This window comes from Bos javanicus, chromosome X (genome assembly GCF_032452875.1).
Source record: "Bos javanicus breed banteng chromosome X, ARS-OSU_banteng_1.0, whole genome shotgun sequence".
In the NCBI taxonomy this organism is placed as follows: Eukaryota; Metazoa; Chordata; class Mammalia; order Artiodactyla; family Bovidae; genus Bos; species Bos javanicus.
The window spans coordinates 109397493-109415258 of record NC_083897.1 but is presented as its reverse complement, the minus strand read 5'-3'; the positions used below and the strand labels follow the sequence as shown (position 1 = coordinate 109415258).

General features: G+C 38.4%; 1 protein-coding gene across 4 annotated transcripts in view; it reads left to right on the top strand.

The window, feature by feature from the left end:
• The window catches only part of CFAP47 (cilia and flagella associated protein 47), a 485875-nt gene that overhangs the window by 261458 nt on the left and 206651 nt on the right, over positions 1 to 17766 (top strand). For all 4 annotated transcript variants that reach the window (XM_061410459.1, XM_061410458.1, XM_061410460.1 and 1 more), the window contains 3 exons: positions 249 to 394; positions 11569 to 11680; positions 13041 to 13267. In XM_061410459.1, coding sequence (XP_061266443.1) covers positions 249 to 394; positions 11569 to 11680; positions 13041 to 13267 — 485 coding nt within the window. The remainder of the gene's footprint in view (positions 1 to 248; positions 395 to 11568; positions 11681 to 13040; positions 13268 to 17766) is intronic.

Here is a 17766-nt window from a genome sequence, read left to right as displayed (position 1 = left end):
TAGTCAAGTTCCCTTTGTTTTTTAAGGAATCTTTAATAGAAGGTCATAATTACACATTTTTTTTTATGTTAAGCTTGAACTGGGGTCCCCCATACTTACATTAACACATGTGTCATCTAATTTTGTGTGCTAATGCTTTGAACATTTTTAAAATTCATCCCCAAACTCTAATCACTAATTGAAACAGCTGCTTTATTTGAACAGCACTTGCAAAATATGTAAACAAGCCCTATTTCGTGTTTTGGCAGCAACTGAGTCCAATTTCATCAAAGAGTTCTTTTGCTCTGCACATACTCTTCACCTGGCAGCGAAAGGGACTTCAAGCCTGGAGCTCTTCTTCCTCCCGTTTGGCATGCACACACGCTACTGTGTCATCATCCTCAGTAACAGAAAGGTGAGAATGGAAATGGGGTGGGCGCTTTCATTAAGGGCTGGCACTTTAATAGGATAACCAGTACAGGCAACTTGAGGACAGCTGAAGATTCTATGAATGTAGATAACAATGTTAACCTTCTGGTTGCTAAACAAAGAGCTTATCCTCAAGAATAAGCCAAGAGTTACACTCAGAACAGATCAGATCAGTCGCTCAGTCGTGTCCGATTCTTTGCGACCCCATGAATCGCAGCACGCCAGGCCTCCCTGTCCATCACCGATTCCCAGAGTTCACTCAGACTCATGTCCATCGAGTCAGTGATGCCATCCAGCCATCTCATCCTCTGTCGTCCCCTTCTCCTCCTGCCCCCAATCCCTCCCAGCATCAGAGTCTTTTCCAATGAGTCAACTCTTCACATGAGGTGGCCAAAGTACTGGAGTTTCAGCTTTAGCATCATTCCTTCCAAAGAAATCCCAGGGCTGATCTCCTTCAGAATGGACTGGTTGGATCTCCTTGCAGTCTAAGGGACTCTCAAGAGTCTTCTCCAACACCACAGTTCAAAAGCATCAATTCTTCAGTGCTCAGCCTTCTTCATAGTCCAACTCTCACATCCATACATGACCACAGGAAAAACCATAGCCTTGACTAGATGAACCTTTGTTGGCAAAGTAATGTCTCTGCTTTTGAATATGCTATCTAGGTTGATCATAACTTTCCTTCCAAGGAGTAAGCGTATTTTAATTTCATGGCTGCAGTCACCATCTGCAGTGATTTTGGAGCCCCCCAAAATAAAGTCTGATACTGTTTCCACTGTTTCCCCGTCTATTTCCCATGAAGTGGTGGGACCGGATGCCATGATCTTCGTTTTCTGAATGTTGAGCTTTAAGCCAATTTTTTCACTCTCCACTTTCACTTTCATCAAGAGGCTTTTGAGTTCCTCTTCACTTTCTGCCATAAGGGTGGTGTCATCTGCATATCTGAGGTTACTGATATTTCTCCCAACAATCTTGATTCTAGCTTGTGTTTCTTCCAGTCCAGCGTTTCTCATGATGTACTCTGCATATAAGTTAAATAAACAGGGTGACAATATACAGCCTTGACGTACTCCTTTTCCTATTTGGAACCAGTCTGTTGTTCCATGTCCAGTTCTAACTGTTGCTTCCTGACCTGCATACAGATTTCTCAAGAGGCAGGTCAGGTGGTCTGGTATTCCCATCTCTTGAAGAATTGTCCACAGTTTATTGTGATCCACACAGTCCAAGGCTTTGGCATAGTCAATAAAGCAGAAATAGATGTTTTTCTGGAACTCTCTTGCTTTTTCAATGATCCAGTGGATGTTGGCAATTTGATCTCTGGTTCCCCTGCCTTTTCTAAAACCAGCTTGAACATCAGGAAGTTCACGGTTCACATATTGCTGAAGCCTGGCTTGGAGAATTTTGAGCATTACTTTACTAGCATGTGAGATGAGTGCAATTGTGCGGTAGTTTGAGCATTCTTTGGCATTGCCTTTCTTTGGGATTGGAATGAAAACTGACCTTTTCCAGTCCTGTGGCCACTGCTGAGTTTTCCAAATGTGCTGGCATATTGAGTGCAGCACTTTCACAGCATCATCTTTCAGGATTTGGAATAGCTCCACTGGAATTCTATCACCTCCACTAGCTTTGTTCTAGTTGTCTGTAAATTTTGTAAGGGCTGGTAAGGAAGTCCCATGGGAAGAGAGTGGAGGCACACCTAACCTGCTGGGCCTTCTCTATCAGCTATGTATAGTTGCATAACAAGTGACCAAACACTGCTAGGCTTAAAAAAAATCTGTGTTTGTTATATCACATTTTCCATGGGTCAGAGATCCAGATGTAACCTAGATGGGTCCTCTGTTTTAGGTCTGTCAAGTCTTCAATCAAGGCATCAGCCAGTGCTGTGTTCTCCTTGAAAGCTCAATTGAGGAAGGAGCTGTTTCTAAACTCTCTCAAATTTTTGGCAGAGTTAATTTCATGGTTCTAGGAACCATGCATCTTGCTTCTCTAAAGCCAGGGAAGGAGAGAAACAGAGAGAGGGAGAGAAGGGTGGGAGAAAGGAAAGAGAGACAGAGAGAAAGAAAGAAGACAGGCTTCAGAGGAAACGTTTTATGGCATTATCCCCTTCTGGAAAGACACTACCATGTGTTGATCTGACAACGGAATTGATAACCCCCAGGAGATAGCCCCAAATGTGGATGGTAAAGAATCTGTCTGCAATGCGGGAGACCTGGATTCCGACGATCCCCCGGAGATGGGAATGGCAACCCACTCCAGTTCTTGCCTGGAGAATTCCATGGACAAGAAGAGTCTGGCAGGCTACAGTCCATGGGTTCGCAAAGAGTCAGACACAACTGAGCGACTAACACACACACACACACACACACACACATATGCACTATATTGAATTCATAGGCAATGAAATAATGGTAACTGGAAAGAGGTGTTATACTGACCTGTTGCTTGTAGTATCATTTATACCTGAAAAATAGCATAACCTCTTAAATATGTCAAGAATATTTTAATTTTACAGTGAAAATTACCATTTAGGAAGAAAAAATGCTATTTAATATTAATGGTAAATTTTGTTTTTCATTTCCTTTAAAGTTTGATTTAACTGAATTCATCTATATAAAAATTTATTAAAAAATAATAACTCTGGTGTGGCCAGTAGTTTAATAAAATATTTCACAATCCCTTTTCAATATCACTTTATAATATAGCCCTAGAAAAATACTAGGTTTAATTCTCAGTAGCCTGGTAAGAGTTTGATTTTGTTTTGCTTTGTTTTTTGCTATCAGTTTTTAGCATTTTGACCATACTGATCAGCTTGCGGGATCTTAGTTCCCTGATCAGGAATTGGACCTGGGCCTGGTTCTCTGGACTGCTGGGGAGCTCCCACTATTCTTTGAATTGTACTATTTGAATATTAATATTTACTTCCATAAATTTTATCTAAATTAATCAAAATATAATTATACTGAACTTGACATCTGTTTAAAACAGTCCTTTGATTACATATATTTTGTTCTTATCAGAAAGAATATTAAGAAAAACAATAATAATGAACGTATATTGCTATCAGTTGAGAAATAATGCTCCTAATCTAAAGTATTGCATTGAATTACAATTGCTTGAGTGGAGAAATACATCTATTAATTTACATGTTCAATTTTATTGCTAATTATATTTAAAAATGTAATTACACACTTAAATAGATAATCAATCACCCAAGTCCACTTAGTTAGTTCCTTTTCTTATTAAATGTGTGATAACTTCCTTTCCATTAAGAACTACCTGTTGAAAACTATGATGTAATTAGGCCCCAGTGTGATAGCTTTCCGTGTGTAAAACAGAAATGTTTCTACTAAAGCTGCTACCGAGGGTCAGCCATTTGTTTCATTTTGGCTGTTCCTTTCAAACTTTCAAATAAAGTGAAATGACTTGTGTAATAGTTGTTTGAACAGAAAAACAGTTTTGCAAAACTTCCATCAGTGTTCATAGAAATTCCTCAATTAGGAGAAAACCTACAGAAGCCTAAAAATTCATGCTCTTAAGTGCTAGAAATCCAAAGAGATTTCTCTCATGTGTGGAAAGGGACAGACTGAATGAGGAAACTGGAGCAGAATCATGACCCAGTCCCTGAGAAAGTGCACTTTCTGGGAGGAGAGGTAGACAGACCCCCACACAGAGCACACAAACACTGCACAGAATAAAGCCATGTGTTGCTACAGCCATGGCACTCTGTCTTCACAGTGGTGCCTGTGTGAACAGCTGCTGGGTTCCAGCAGTGGAACTGGGTTCCACAGCTGGAAACCACCCAGCATTGCTGGGATCATCCTTATGAGAGAGGCAGGGGAATCAGCCAGGGATCCTTGACACAGTGCCTGGGTTAAAAGTCCATTCCATTTGTAGCTACTTTCTGTGACCTGACCAGCCCTTTTCCACCAACACATGAGCCTTTTTTGTTGAACCAAGCCAGAATCCTCCTCCCTCTGGGTATTTATCTTCTAATCCTTCACTGTCCTTTTTCTGTCTACAAAATTTGGTCAAAACAATCGAAACCAAAATCCTTGCCTTGCTGACTTGAGGAAGTAGCAGTCAACATCCCTGAACAGCTTACGCAATGCAGATTGGTCCTGTCCTGCACCAGGGCCCCCACACCAAAGAGAGCATCAGCCCTGCCACATCAGATCAGAAGTTGAGAGGGCAAGGGTGCCTGCTGCCAGGTAGAAGACCCCACAAGGCCTTCTTGTTGATGTGTGGTTTATAGCAGCTTAGTCTCAGGCTGTGCCATACCAGTTGTTAAATGTATTGCACGTCACTCTGGCCATCTCCCTTAGATTTGCATAAATAAGTGGAACCTCTCACATGATTTTTGCACTGTCCCTTGTTTCATTTTGCCTCAGCCTCTCTGTCTCTGCTAATGCAGAAATTAAGCTGGCAGTCTCTATTATGTATATGTAATTATTCCAATCAGTGTACAACTTTTTCATTCATAATTAATGTACAGACTTAATACTGATAACAATATTGATTTTGCTTATTTTTCCTTTGCTAGCAAGATAAAAACATTATATTATGCTAAAATCTTTATGTAATTTTACATTTAGGCAAACTAACTTCAGTTTTATGAAAGTTATTTTTATAGTATAATTTGCTAATGGTTTATTCTATTTTCTATGATTTTAAACAGCAAGCTACAGTTCATTTGCCCTTTGATTTTTCATTTGATTTGTTACAACTGCATTTTTGTTTTTTCTTTTGGTAACTACACTCCTCCCCACAGGCCAACCCCCTGACTTGTTCCCTGGGAAACAGAGAGAAAGTGAAATCCCAACTGGCCCATAAACACTTTGAAACATTTATGAACTACAGGATTTCTGCTGGCCATATAGGGGCAGGTTAGGTGAACTTTGAAGTCTCCAACAAAGTGGTGAAAGTGAAAGTCACTCAGTCGTGTTTGACTCTTTGCGACACTATGGACTATACATTCCATGGAATTCTCCAGGCCAGAATACTGGAATGGATAGCCTTTCCCTTCTCCAGAAGATCTTTCCAACCCAGGGATTGAACCCAGGTCTCCCTCATTCCTGGTGGATTCTTTACCAGCTGAGCCACCAGGGAAGCACAAGAATACTGGAATGGGTAGCCTATCCCTTTGCCAGGGCATCTTCCCAACCCAGGAATTGAACTGGGTCTCCTGCATTGCAGGCAGATTCTTTACCAACTGAGCTACCAGGGGAGCCCCCCAAAGTGGTAAATGTTCACAAAGATGGACAGAGCTTGAGCCCCTCCACACTACAAGACTTCCTCTGACCTCACCTACCCTACTTCCCCTGTTACTGTGTAACCATCAGCATACATTAAGCACTGCAGCCTTTTTAGAAAAAAATAGAAGAAAATCTGAAAATGAGAATTTTGTGCCCAATGGTAGTTGTTTATTTAGGGGGATCTCCTCTAGGTTCCTTATCAATGATACAACCATTTATTCCGTAAAGATTCCACATGCCTCGGGTACCAAAATGTTAGCTCCAGGGGACTGCACTTCAAGTGACATGTAGAATATGAGGAAACAGTAATTCCTGTTTTCCCAAATCCATGTTAATTTTATGGACCCTCTCATCCTTTTTTTTTTTTAATTGAGATATAATTGATAGATAACACTGTATAATTTTGAGATGTATACTGTGTTGGTTTGATATACTTATATGTGGCAATATGATTACTGCTGTCATGTTCTGGTGAAGGATCAGTTGTGTCCGATTCTTTGTGACTTCATGGACTGTAGCCTCCCAGGCTCCTCTGTCCATGGAATTCTCCAGGAAAGAGTACTGGAGGGGGTTGCCATTTCCTTCTCCAGGGGATCTTCCTGACCCAGGGGTTGAACCCTGGGTCTCCTGCATTGCAAGCAGACTTTTTACCATCTGAACCACCAGGGAAGCCCTGTTACAGTCATGTTAGCTAATGCATTTATCACACATATTGTTTCTTTTTTTGTTGAGAACAATTAAGATCTATTATCTTAGCAACTTGGAAGTTCATGATATACTATTGTTGACTATAATTACTCTGCTGTGCCTTAGATTTCCAGAATTTATTTATCTGCTAGTTACAAGTTTCAAACCCTCTCCTTCTTGAAGAAAACTATAGAATATGGAGTATGGCTTATTGTAAGTTTAAAAATTTGACACCTTCAAGCCGTATTCTAATTAATCTCATTTTATTATTCAGTTCACTCCTCCCAACAGAGTTTAATTCACCAACTATATAAAACCAGTTTTCTAGGCATGGAGAGAGTAAACACACAGAAAGGGTAGGAATACTGAACCCAAGGGAATCACATTTGAGTGGAGAAGACAACTTGCATAAATCTGGCCCAGCTCACACAGACACTTAGTGTTAGTTTGAAGTAGGTGCTCCCTCCTGGTGTACGAAAAATGCTTGCTAAACATATGGCACAGTCATGAGAATTAGAAAAAATGCGTTTCTTCCTTAAATGGATGCAACCTTATGCTGGGATGACCTTGCCCTCAGTAAGATGCCCCTTGCAAGACATACTCTTTCCTTGTATGCATGGTGTCCTAGACATGTCCACTCGTTTCTGTAACACAGATTGTGACCATTTCTGGAATAGTGGGAAGAATGCATAGCAGAGTCTGGGTTAATTGATTGATAAAGGAGTTTGGATAAGAAGGATGAGTAGAAATTTGCTAGTAAACAGAGTTTGGGCAGAGAAGTATGCTCAGGAGAAGATTCTAAGAACGTGAGGTTGAACTAAGCATGAAACTTCATGAATACTTGAATTGTCAGTTCTGAGAATAGAATGTTGGAAATGACAGAAAATGCTTTGAATGTATAAGTCAGACTAAAAATGAAGAGGGCCCTGAATTTTAACTGGAATAAGAAAGCTGAGTGCCGAAGAATTGATGCTTTTGAACTGGGGTGTTGGAGAAGACTCTTGAGAGTCCCTTGGACTGCAAGGAGATCTAACCAGTCCATCCTCAATGAAATTAGTCCTGAATATTCATTGGAAGGACTGATGCTGAAGCTCCGATACTTTGGCCACCTGATGTGAAGAGCTGACTCGTTAGAAAAGACCCTGATGCTGGGAAAGATTGAAGGCAGGAAGAGACGTGGACAACAGAAGATGAGATGGTTGAATGGCATCACCAACTCGATGGACATGAGTTTGAGCACTAGGAGTTGGTGATGGACAGGGAAATGAAGTCTGGTGTGCTGCAGTCCATGGGGTCGCAAAGAGTCGGGACATGACTGAGCAACTGAACTGAACTCAATTTATTTTTTATTATTGAAAGCAGGAGTCCAATAAAAGCCATATTGAGCATAGGCATGATCTGATTTTATTTTACTTTGGAAAGCATCTCTGGAGGCAAAACAGAAAGTAGACTAAGAGTTAAAGGCAAACTGGGAGACCAAGAGACTGGCTGGAAGACTTGCAGTCTATTACACTACTCCATACACATCCATCCTCTACAGCCCTCTGCTTTCCCTTATTATTAATAGCAGTCAAACAGAAGAATGTGAGAACCAATGGTGAAAGAAGAGGAGATGATGTTGAATCTGGGGAAAATAATGGGATAAGAGCACTGTATATGAAGATCAATCTTACTGGCAATTTCAGTGATGTTCACACCTGCAGAGAAAGCAAATTTTAATTTACTTGCAGAGCAAATTGGTGGGAAAAAAATGTGAATAGAAACTTCTGAAAAATATGGTGATAAAGACAAAGAGAGATTGTTAAGCTCATTGCCACAGTAGCTTCTGGCTCTAGGCCCAGCCTAATGTTTATTTGAGAGATGTTTTCCTACAATATATCATGTGTTTTTATTAAACAATCAATTCATATGTTATGCCATTTAAATATATGTTACCTTCTCAAAATGTCTATGGAATAATCTCTCAGGCATGTAATTAATGTTGTGTTAAAATTATGTTTAAAAAACTCAACTTTTTAGTGCAAGCATTTAATCTTGTTATATGCCTTCTTCTCACCTTCACTGAGTCTCTTAGCTCAGTCATTCTATGAAAAATAGTACTTTAAAAGAATGGCAATTATTCTTACTGGTCAGTTTCATGTTATAATTATTACAAAGTCAAATAAATAGTCACAGTCAATGATTGATAATCTCTCTCTAGTGTATGGAATTTAACATTTTAAAATTTTAGCTTAGGTCTCACTTGCCTGTTATCAAAATAATATAGTATTGTACAGCCAATGCAAATACACAGATTAGAAAAATAGTAACATCTGGGTCCAGTATGAGAGCGTAAGTAGAAGTTAAGACCTATGAAACAACATAGGGATTTGATTTTCTGTCTAGAAATGTGTTTTTTCTTTTCTTTTTTTATTTTTTTTAAGGTTGAGGTTGGTTGTATCTGGAGGGCATCCATGACTTGGCCAGGGTTACCCAGCTAATTAGTGGCAGAGCTGGAATTAAAACTTTCCTGACAATTTAGTGTTGTGTTCTTTCCTTCTGGGTCATTAACAGCTGGTCTTGTAAAATTGCATGAACTGCATTGTTTGAGACCTCCGTTTAACTAGATACAGAAAGAACAAAATATTTTTTGTGAGGGTTTCTTACAATTGACAATGGGCATTGGCATCTTTCTGGAAAATGCAAATTCAAGTAAATATGCAGACTAGAAAATATGTAATAAGAGCAGAAAGGAAATTTAACAGGTGACTATTAAGATAGCTTACATTGACAAGTGCCTATTGTGTGTTAGATAATTTCATTTCCCTTGTCACTACCTCTAGACTTGGAATGTAAAGGGCTTCTCTACTTTAAACAGTTCTTTATTGTATTTGTATTATTTGCTGGTCTGATTTTATTTCTAGAAAAATGGAGGGAAATAATTAAATGATACTGTAAGTGAATTTTATGAATAATTTGCTGGAACAGGCATCATTTTCAATTACATTGTTTCTTTTTTTAAAAAAAAAAGAACTTTGAAAGTGACAAGTTAGATGAAATAATTTTTTGAAAAGTGATATATTGTCTAAGACGTAGAGTTAAGTGAAGTTGAATGGAGTCATAGTTATTGATATTTCAAGGGACTAATAAATGGCTAGGAAGATGTTTATCATTTATATTTTAGAAAAATATTCTGTATTTTGGAAAATAGCAGTTTACTCCTTTTGTATTAAATCTCATGAGTTGGTATTCATTTTCAGGAGTAGACAAGCTATATAGATCTGGTTTCATTCAGGTACACATTGAAAAAAACATACAATTATTATAACTCTATAGTCACCAAGTCTAACTTCTTATGAAGACTATGTTGACACAAATCATCAATAAACAGTCTATAATAGGAAGAGAAAAAAATTTTGCTTGAGTCTAACTGGTCGCAAAGAGTTGGATACAACTGAGCGACTGAACTGAACTGAACTGAGGACTATAGCCTGGAACATAGATTCAAGAGGCACTTGGGTGGTGTTCCCCCAGACTATAAAATGTAGGAGGCTAAAATAGACAAAAATCAAAAAGGTACATAAGTTGTTTGTCAAGAATTAGTATTGAATCTGGCAAGAAGTAAGGATCTTGCTAAGCAAGGGTTGGTTTGGGGCCCCAAGTGTTTGCACACTTACGAACTCTATAAGAGAAGACCTTTAAGCCATAAGATTGCAGCTGTATTGAGAATGGCTTTCCTGCATTGGAGAAGGAAATGGCAACCCACTCCAGTGTTCTTGTCTGGAGAATCCCAGGGACGGGGAAGCCTGGTGGACCGCCGTCTATGGGGTCGCACAGAGTCAGAAATGACTGAAGCGACTTAGGAGCAGCAGCAGCAGTGGTAGTGTTCTTGAGTTTGAAAAGGTTCAGAAGATTCAAGTTCTCAGTGATGCAGGACTGTCTGAAACTATATCCACAATAGCCACCCACCTGCATTTTGAATGCCTGAACCACAATTACTCCATTTTGATTTTTATTCTTTCTTTAATTATTAAAGCAGATATAAAATTCATGTTTCACAGGCTGTAAGACAGGCTATTCTAGTTAGCATAAAGCTTGAGCCAAATCGTATATAAGCCCAAATGACTTCCCCATAACTCAACGTGAAAATTTCTTCTATTAACTACATTTTAGGTAAAATAACTGATTTTTAGATAAAAATAAACAGAAAAAAATTAAAAGTAAAATATTAATATTTTGTTTTCTTTGGTGGATTGATGCGTTTGCACTCCAGTTACTGAAAAAAAAATTTTTTTACTGTACCCTGTGGCTTTGTGGGATTTCAAAACTTTATATCATTAGTATTGATCACTCAGCTGTATGTAGTAACACACATACAAAAAAAATTCAGATTGCTAGCTTGGGTTTATGTTTGAAAAGTACACGTCTACTTAGTAAAAATTACTAGATCTTCCACATTTACTAAGATCTTGAGGACTTCCCTGGTGGCTTAGACAGTAAAGCACCTGTCTACAATGCGGGAGACCCAGGTTCAATCCCTGGGTTGGGAAGATCCCCTGGAGAAGGAAATGGCAATCCACTCCAGTACTATTGCCTGGAAAATCCCATGGACAGAGGAGCCTGGTAGGCTACAGTCCATGGGGTTGCAAAGAGTCAGACACGACTGAGCGACTTCACTTTCACTTTTAGGTTATTTACATGCAAATGAAATTTGGCAAGCCTGCTCTCATTCCATTTAAGTGGATCTCTTAAGTGCTTGCTAAGTGCCAGCAAAGGGTTAGAGATTATTCTAAAGATGTGTTTGAGCAAACAACATATACATAAATGATATACAAGTATATTGATCACATAATAAAAATATACCAAAAAATTTAATATCTTAGATAACAAGTGAAATGACAAAAATTGTTGTTACCTCATGTAATCATCACCACATTCTTTACTTTCATTCTCATTTGCTTGAATTGTTTAATTGTTTTAAGCTAGCAGTCTTCCAAGAATATTTATAACTGTTAGGATCAACTGCTGTCAATGACACCTTGGGACCTTCTTAATCCATCTCTGTGTTCTGGTTGCATGCAATATTTCTCTCATACTATGGCAGAGCTGTATTTAATCCTTATGTTCTCCACCCATTTAGGATGTATGTTGCTTAGTAATACACCATGCATGTTTTTAAAGATTTATCCTAATTTTTTCATGAGCTTTTAAAATTTAATATTATTGTGTGGTTGTGTTATAGATTGGAGAATTAATATATATTTTGGAAGGAAGAGGCATTATCCCTTTGCCTTCCAGATTCTTTCCAGTGGATTCTTCATCTCCACTTGAGTATAGCTGTTCTCCAGAAGAAGGTAAAGTATTCATGCATTTTATATAATTTCTAATGTTGAAGGATAGTATTGTTCTTCATAGAGTCACCTAAGCACTCTCACAGCACATTTTTCCAATATATAATTACAGTTTCAAAAGCTCCCTTTTAACTTGAATATGTCAGCATCCATGGAATAGAGCACCATTTTAACACTTAAGAAAATGTCAAGGGTACTTCTTTTTAAATCTTTATTTTAGTCTTCAGATAAATATTGAAATTTGGCATTCAAATAGTTACTCAGCAAAGTTTTCCATTTTCCAAGTATTTTAGAAATAGCTACAGTGCCAAATTCTATATATTATAATTTGTTTGTTATTGTTTTAGTTGCTAAGTCGTGTTTGACTCTAGAGACCTCATGGATTATAATGTAAAGAATCTACCTGCCAATGCAGGAGATGCAAAGGATGAGGGTTCGATCCCTGGGTTGGGAAGATTTCCTGGAGTAGGACATGGCAACTCGCTGCAGTATTTTTGCATGGGAAATCACATGGACAGGGGATCCTGGTAGGCTGCCATCTCTGGGATCGCGAAGAGTTAGAGCCCTCCAAGGATCAAACCTGTGTCTCCTGCATTGACAGGTGGGTTCTTTACCACTGAGCCACCTGGGAAGCCCTAGATGATATTAATGATATAACCTGTACTTTTACGCAGTGTTCTAGTTTAAAGTGTAAAGTTGTTACTGAAAGAAAATTGCAGTTCTTGCCAGTCCTTGAGAGATGTTTTTCTTTACATTTTTTTCTGCTCCTCTTACTTCTAATCACTGATAGGAGAACAATGGTCAATGACTAGAGCTCTTTGGAGAGAAAATTATCTTTAATTCCTGAAAACTTACTCTTAAATTACTGATTTAGAACTACTCGAAATGTGTTGCTGTTGTTGTTTAGTCACTCAGTATGTCTGACTCTGCAACCCCATGGACTGCAGCACGCCAGGCCTCCCTGTCCATCACCAACTCCCGGATTTCACCCAAACTCATGTCCATTGAGTTGGTGATGCCATCCAACCATCTCATCCCCTGTCGTCCCCTTCTCTTCCTGCCTTCAATCTTTCCCAGCATCAGGGTCTTTTCAAATGAGTCAGTTCTTCGCATCAGGTGGCCAAACTATTGGAGTTTCAGCTTTAGCATCAGTCCTTCCAATGAATATTCAGGACTGATTTCCTTTAGTGTTGACTTGTTTGATCTCCTTGCAGTCCAGAAATGTGTTACCTGTTTATTTTTACTCTTGTTAATAAAGGCCACAACTGCAGTGTTATATTTCAGACCTCCCAAGTCCACCCTGGATAACAATATCAAGGGCATACATGATCATTGCAATCATGATTGTTTTTGCTTCCCCTAGTGCTTACTAAAGATGATCCAGTTCTGTATTTGAAATGTAAGCTCCACCAAATCTTGGATGTGGACCTTAAATTGCCACTGACTAATGAAGCCAAGGAAAAGGCCTTGACTTTTGCAGCACAGCACCAGATGTCAAAGATAGAGTATGAGAGAAGGTTGATCACAGGCACTCTGGAGAGCAGTAGCATCCGAGTGGCCATTGCCCTCCTGGGACTGACCGAGATCGAGGTAGGAATGGAAGAAAGAGGACGTGCTGAAATTAGTCTATCTTTTTTTGTTTATTTGTTTTCTTTTTTTAATATAAATTTATTTATTTTAATTGGAGGCTAATTACTTTACAATATTGTATTGGTTTTGCCATACATCAACATGAATCCACCACAGGTATACACATGTTCCCCATCCCAAACCCTCCTCCCACCTCCCTCCCCGTACTATCCCTCTGGGTCATGTACAGAGATGTTACACTCAATCATGACAATGTTTCTACATATAAAAATGATGAAAGCTGCTTTTCCCCACAAAGACAGCTCTGTAGCTTTTTTCTTTTTTACCTCATTAAATAATAAATCTGAAACAAACTGTTATACTAGGTAATTTTAGGCATTACACTCTGGTGGTTATTTCACAGGAATTTTCAGTTCTCGCTATACATTAGCGGGCCCTGGAGAATTAATGCCAGTGCCCAGACCCCATTCTAGAACATTGAATTGTTCTAGAGAAGGGGGTGAGTGGGAACATGTTCTAAAATTTGCCTAGGTCATTCTGTCATTCATCCAGAGAGGATCAATTCTGGGGTCAGATACCAGACTCTAGCACTGTCCAGCTGTGTGACTGTGAGCTGGTAACTTAAAATTCCCAGTTTTGATTCTGGGAAACAAAATTCTAGCTTTGATTTCTTATATTTGTAATAAGGAAGTAATGGTCATTAATAAAAACTGAGATAATTATGTAAAATGCTTAGCATAGTGCCTGGTATATAGTGCTTTCTAGATATATATCTTTGTTGTTGTTGTTACTATTACTGTAGATTCTTATTATCATAGCTTGACCTCTATCTTATAATTAAAATAAGGAACAGTCAAATCTCCACAGAGCCACCAAAGCAAGTCTTCTGAAATATAAACCCCTGCACTTTGCTCCTTTTCTCCCCTGGCTTTTCCAACTTGTGTCAGAATGAAAACCACCATCCTTACAATAGTTTTCATGACCCTCCTGGTCATCCTGGTCAGTCCCAGCATCTCCACTGAACCATCCTCTTCCCTGACCTCAGTGTCTGCACTGGAGCCCATTCACTCCCATCCCTCCCTGTGCACAGGCCTCCCTGCTGTTCTTCATGTGCCCAAGGAAGGCCTGCTCCTTGTGGCCTGTGCATGTCCGTCCTTTGTAGCTTTTCCCTGGACCTGAGAGACTATGTCCCTCTTCAGGTCTGCTGGAAAGCTACCCTGAGGTTCTGCTTTACTGACTTAAATTTTTAATAGAATCCCTTACTTCCACCAGCCACTCTCCAAACCCTAAACTCCCTTCACTTTTCTCTTAGCAAAAACTGTCTAAATGCAGAAAATAACTAGAGAAGGGTTGAATGTGCAAGTTTAAGAAAATCAGCTACATCACATCAGAACATACAGACACATCTTTCTCTGCCATTATACAGATAGTCATAGTTCTCTTTTCAAGCGTAATTATCACTGTACTCTTGAAATGTGATAATGCTAATGCTTTTTGCAGTAGAACGATAAACAAGATTGATTTTGAAAGTACCCTCTCCTTATGTAGTATTTGACACATTTTTCCCCAAATGCTTTTATGTGCACTTTTCAAATTATTTCATTGAATCCATGGAGAAATGGAGCAAAGATAGGATTACACTTGTAATACAAAAAACAGGAAATGACTGAGGCATAAAAAGATCTAAGTTGCCCTAACTGACAGGACAGAGATTACAGCCTAGATCGGGGCAGAGACAAATTTTAAAGCTGGAAAATAAATAAAGCTGAACACTCAGAGACACATAGTACATAGTAAAGCTCTTACAGACCTGTAAACCAAGACTCCAAAATAGTCAGATAGTAGCCCAAGGTGACTCCACTGGTTTGTGACAGATTAGAAATAGGCCTGGGTTTTTACCTCCCAGTCCGTGGCTTGTTTTGTTGCCCTGTATAGCCTCCAGATCATATGTTCATTTCTTAGTTTACTGCCATGAAAATGTATAATGGAATAAATGAAAGTCTACAATCCTCTGTTATAACATAAAATAACTATATAATAAATAAAATCTAAAATTATCCTTGAAATAAATCTGTTTAGAACTAAATCTAATTGAATAAAGGTAATTACTTTTCTGCCAAAGAAAATGACACGTCTAATTTTTTGTTATACAGCCATATGCAATTTGAATCGTTGAAATATTTATAAGGTAATAGCATTATGATGTATCTACTTTATATACTGCAGGAGACGGGATCTTTTGTCAGGAACTTGAATATCTGGCACTTTACACGTAGAACTCATATTGGATTCATATCCTCCTGGCCATTAATAAACCAACTCTAATGATATACTCAGTGGTACTAGAAAGATTCAGAGCTTGCAAGGGAGTTACCTAATGTTTTCTATTACTTTCCTCAATTTTATGTTTTAAAACTCATGCTTTGTACTCTGGGATAAATGGCAAAGAAATTCATTGAAATTTTGAAATTTGACGTTTTAAAAAAGGAAATCTGAAAGATCCCCTTGGTGAGGATTAAGTAGGGTAAAGAAAAGGTTTTTGTATTTGTCAAATGTAAGTGCACTTCAAATCTTCAAATCACAAAGTAAGTACCTGTCGATACTATCAAAGAGAAACAAAGGCAGATACTAGGTAAAGCAAGGATGAATTTATTCAGTAACTGTTGCATCAGAGAGGACCGAGCATGAACTGAACTGAGGAGAGAGAGTGTGCTGGAGCCTGAGAAGTGTCAGGGATACACAGAAGCTTACAAGAAGCAGGAGGGAATTGGTCACAGTGATCCGGACTTGTTAATTGATGCTTATAAAGAAAAACAAACTTCTGGAATCTTTATGACCAGAGATACGTAGTGATTCAAGTTAGAACCAAGTACCCACCTGGCTGGGTGCATTAGCTCCTTGAATTTTTGTATTTCAAAGAGAGGGTTCTGAGGTCCTGGAGAAGACAGTTCTGGGTGGTAGATTTACATCTGTAAAGAAGGGATTTATAATTGCCGGCTTTTTAAAGTAACTGTTTTGAGGTGAGGGGGGAGCCTATGTGCCTATATCAGATTTTGGCTGGAACAAACAGTAAATTATCCTGGCAGCATGGCAGCACTTGTTCTAGTCTCTGTGTGTGTGTATGAGGGAGAGGGGTGGACAAAATCATTTGTGCTCAAAAATGTGCATTTTCTATAGGCTAAAGTTGAGGCCTAATTGAGAAGAGGGCTTGGAGGAGCCCAACTAGAGTCTGATCAAGAAGAGAATCTGTATCTGTACATATTATTTTGAATGACTTGCAGATATAGAAGGCAGATGGTACACTTTGGGGTAAAGAACTAGTTACTGATATGAATAGAAAATTTGTTCATAATAACTCGAAAAATAAGCCAAATCAAAACAATAAAATTATAAATGAATTAATTTACCTTTCTGCATATACATTATTTTAATTGTCAAAATAAAGCAGGTAGAAAATGTGGCTTTGTGAGAAAAAAGTATTTGTGAATTTTATAAATAACAAACCCAGTGAATGAGATAACTGCCAGAGGAACTAAAACCAATTTTTGTGGAGTAATGGTAGCATGATCACAATCATGATGATGGCAAGGACAACAATGGCAATGATAATGACAGGCAATATTTACTGAGTACTTAAAATATGTTCCAAGGACCTGGCATTTGTTTATACTTTAAATATACCAGGGATAGGCAATATGTAATATTATTGCCTGTTTTGCAAATACAGACTTTATGGCTTTGATTAATAACCTGGCCAAGCTTAGAATCGGGTTATAAATGCAGGCAGTCTGGCTTCAAGAAGAGTTGGTCTAACCATTAGACTGTACTATGTGTTTAGCAGTAGAGGGACCAGATAAAAATAAATATTGCTTGGTTCATACTCAGTGAGCTGGGTTTTTCTTTGTGGTCCCATTTCAGTAAGGACAGTATTGAAGGAAATTGTATCTAGAAGAGCATATTCGTGGGGGCAAGTTCTAACCCACATTATATAAGTAATATTTGAATGGACTAAAGATATCAAACCTATTTGAAAGGAATACTGGGAGGTTTGTGGAGGGGTAGGACCTAGTTTTATATAAGTATATTTTTTTTCTCCAAATTGTCATTAGCAAAAGAGAGGGGACTAATTGTACTGCTAATAAGAACTAGAGCTGACAGGTAGATGTTAAATAACACAAGGTTCAACTCACAGAGGGAAGTACTTTCTCTAGTGGAGTGTTCACTAATGGAATGATCTCTTCCTGAGACAGTGAAATCCTCAACAGTGAAAAGATTAGAGCAGGGGACATTGAGTATCTCTCAATAATGGGTGACTCTATTGAGTCTATGAAACATGTTACTGTTGTCTCATACCAATTAAACAATAGTATGTCTAAAGAAATGAACAAAGCCAATCTCTTGAGGGATTTCTATTCCCCATATTTGAAGTCTAAGTCTAACACTGTTTTTTCATTTTGGAGGCAATAGGAAAATTACAGTCTAATTTTACTGTTTATTTG